Raw genomic sequence first — 2,226 nt, forward strand, 5'->3', positions numbered from 1 at the left:
AATCCTCCACTTTCCAAACTACGTCTGAGTTTTAGAACAATGTTGGAAAAGCTGTTTTTGATCTTAAACAGTTTCAAGAAATGCACACTGAAGTCATACCAAGCACAATCTCTCTTGTTTTCGAGAGCCGAGCGCCACCCCCACCCCACCCACAAAGCACACACAACTTTAGTTACTGCAAAGTCGTTGAGGGTAGGTAGTTAACCTTCCAAGCAACATTTCATCCGCTTTTTAAGTTTTCTCAAAAGTTCATGTAAAGTATAATTATAAAGCAGTATCAGTTTCATAGCAGAAGTTCTTAAAACATGGTAAACAGCAATAAAGACGGACGTGGGAGCAAGGACCCCGAAAAAACAAAGTTCTGAAAGTAAGGCAACTGGTCATTCCTGAACGTTCAGTTCGTCAGCATAATAATGAAAACAAATCATAGCGTAAACTTTGAAAAAGCTCCAAAAAGTGATATACAATAAAGTTACCGCTTTAGCATATTATCGTTGTTTGCTCAAAAGTTTTTTTTTAAAGCCCAGTGTGCCATACAGAATCAAAACCAGCAACAACTGTTGCCAACAGAAAACGTATCAAGGTAAATATAAGAAGCCGCAATTGCAGAATCCATTTTGACAATTCATATGAATAGCAACGTCAATTTCGGAAATCCAATAGAACATTCAGTATTCCATAATTTATGTCAATAACAGGCTCAATTTTAGGAATTCGAAAATCAAAACAAGTTATGATAAGCGTTCGAGTTATTTGAAAGAAAGTTCTCAACATAACATTCGTAAAAAATATCACAAAGTGTGCACGTCTACACAAACACACAAACTAAGCTTAAGTAACATGTAGAGCAAATGCAAGGTGAAATGTCTCGAACAGCAAAAATTAAAGTATCAAGGATGTATTTCTCTAAACACGTAAATCTCAATATCATCGTCATGAAGCGTCAAGTCTGAAACAAACGCTAATGATCATGGATTGCCCCCTCATTTCTCTGTTTGGATGCTTTCGCAAAACACACAAAAAGAAATCTATCAAAATAATCGTTTATTATCGTAATAAAACGTTTTTTCCTCTTTAGTCAGATGGTTAGAGTCTTTATTTTTTTAGCACATGGTTGAAATCAGGTCTGTCAGAAAAAGAGTGGGAATCTTCTTGCATTCACAGAGAATCCCCTTGTGAGGAAAATAAATCAAAATCGAAACTCGAAACATTCCTGACTCACACGTCAGGGGAATCACACGGACGATATAATTCAACTGTTCTGTACAGACGAACGACAAAATAATCCAACATTTATCTATATCTCCATATGACGTCTCCATCAGAATCAGAGGGGTTAAAGGTCGGGTTCTCGTGCGTCAACTTGGTTTCAGAACGAGGCCTGTCATTCGCTGGGGAATCTACAGGACTGTCATTCGCTGGGGAATCTACATAAAAAGATTTAGTCAGAAACTTGTATTGTAATATCGTAAACATTGCACGTCTAAGGTAATTCTGGCTCACCATGTGGCGCACCATATCAACCTAATTGGAAGCAAATGAAGGAGAAAGAAGGAAACAATGACTATAACGAGATTGGCGTTTTGGGGTTTTCGTTTGTTTGTTCTGGTAAAAGTTTTACAACACTTGCAACACAATAAGGTCATGTAAGTGCCGAATGAGACTGGTGTTTTGCCCTTTATTAGCGCGCCCATAGTGCGTAGACCACTTAAGAGATTGAAGTTTTTAGGGAGAGCAAAGATAGACGCCACGACAGTGCACGGTTTAGGATATCAGAATTCAAGTATGTGGATTTGGTTAAAATTCTAAAAACAAAAAACACTCGACTGGCGGCTTTGGTGGAGATGGTTGATACTTACTCAACATACAACAGTTGAAGGAACAAATCAGTGGAGGCTCTGGATTTATCTTTTGGGTTTTTCTTCTTTTCCCCCATACTTCCTAACAGTATTGACCAACGTCCGAGAAGTAGTGCTTTGTCTTTTCACTGTCGGACGCAGAACACGCGTGTTGGATTCTCGAGAGGGGAAGCCATTTTGAAAAAAAATCAAGCATCTTGGTCTGTCTATAGGGATGCGTATCTCACCCTCACAAAACAAACAAACAAAACAAAGGTACACACACACACATGTACTCGTAGATTTACACACAAACACACTCACACACACACACACACACACACACACACACACACACACACATACGCACACATATATACATACAAAC

General features: G+C 38.5%; 1 protein-coding gene across 1 annotated transcript in view; it reads right to left on the reverse strand.

The window, feature by feature from the left end:
* Window positions 1–6: 6 nt before the first annotated feature.
* The window catches only part of LOC101864464 (protocadherin Fat 4), a gene marked incomplete in the record, with an annotated part of 42,389 nt that continues 40,169 nt past the window's right edge, over window positions 7–2,226 (reverse strand). The window contains 1 exon segment of the mRNA XM_013083610.1: window positions 7–1,427. Within this exon segment, the coding sequence (XP_012939064.1) occupies window positions 1,294–1,427 (134 nt within the window).

Source organism: Aplysia californica, unplaced genomic scaffold (genome assembly GCF_000002075.1).
Source record: "Aplysia californica isolate F4 #8 unplaced genomic scaffold, AplCal3.0 scaffold00244, whole genome shotgun sequence".
Lineage (NCBI taxonomy): Eukaryota > Metazoa > Mollusca > Gastropoda > Aplysiida > Aplysiidae > Aplysia > Aplysia californica.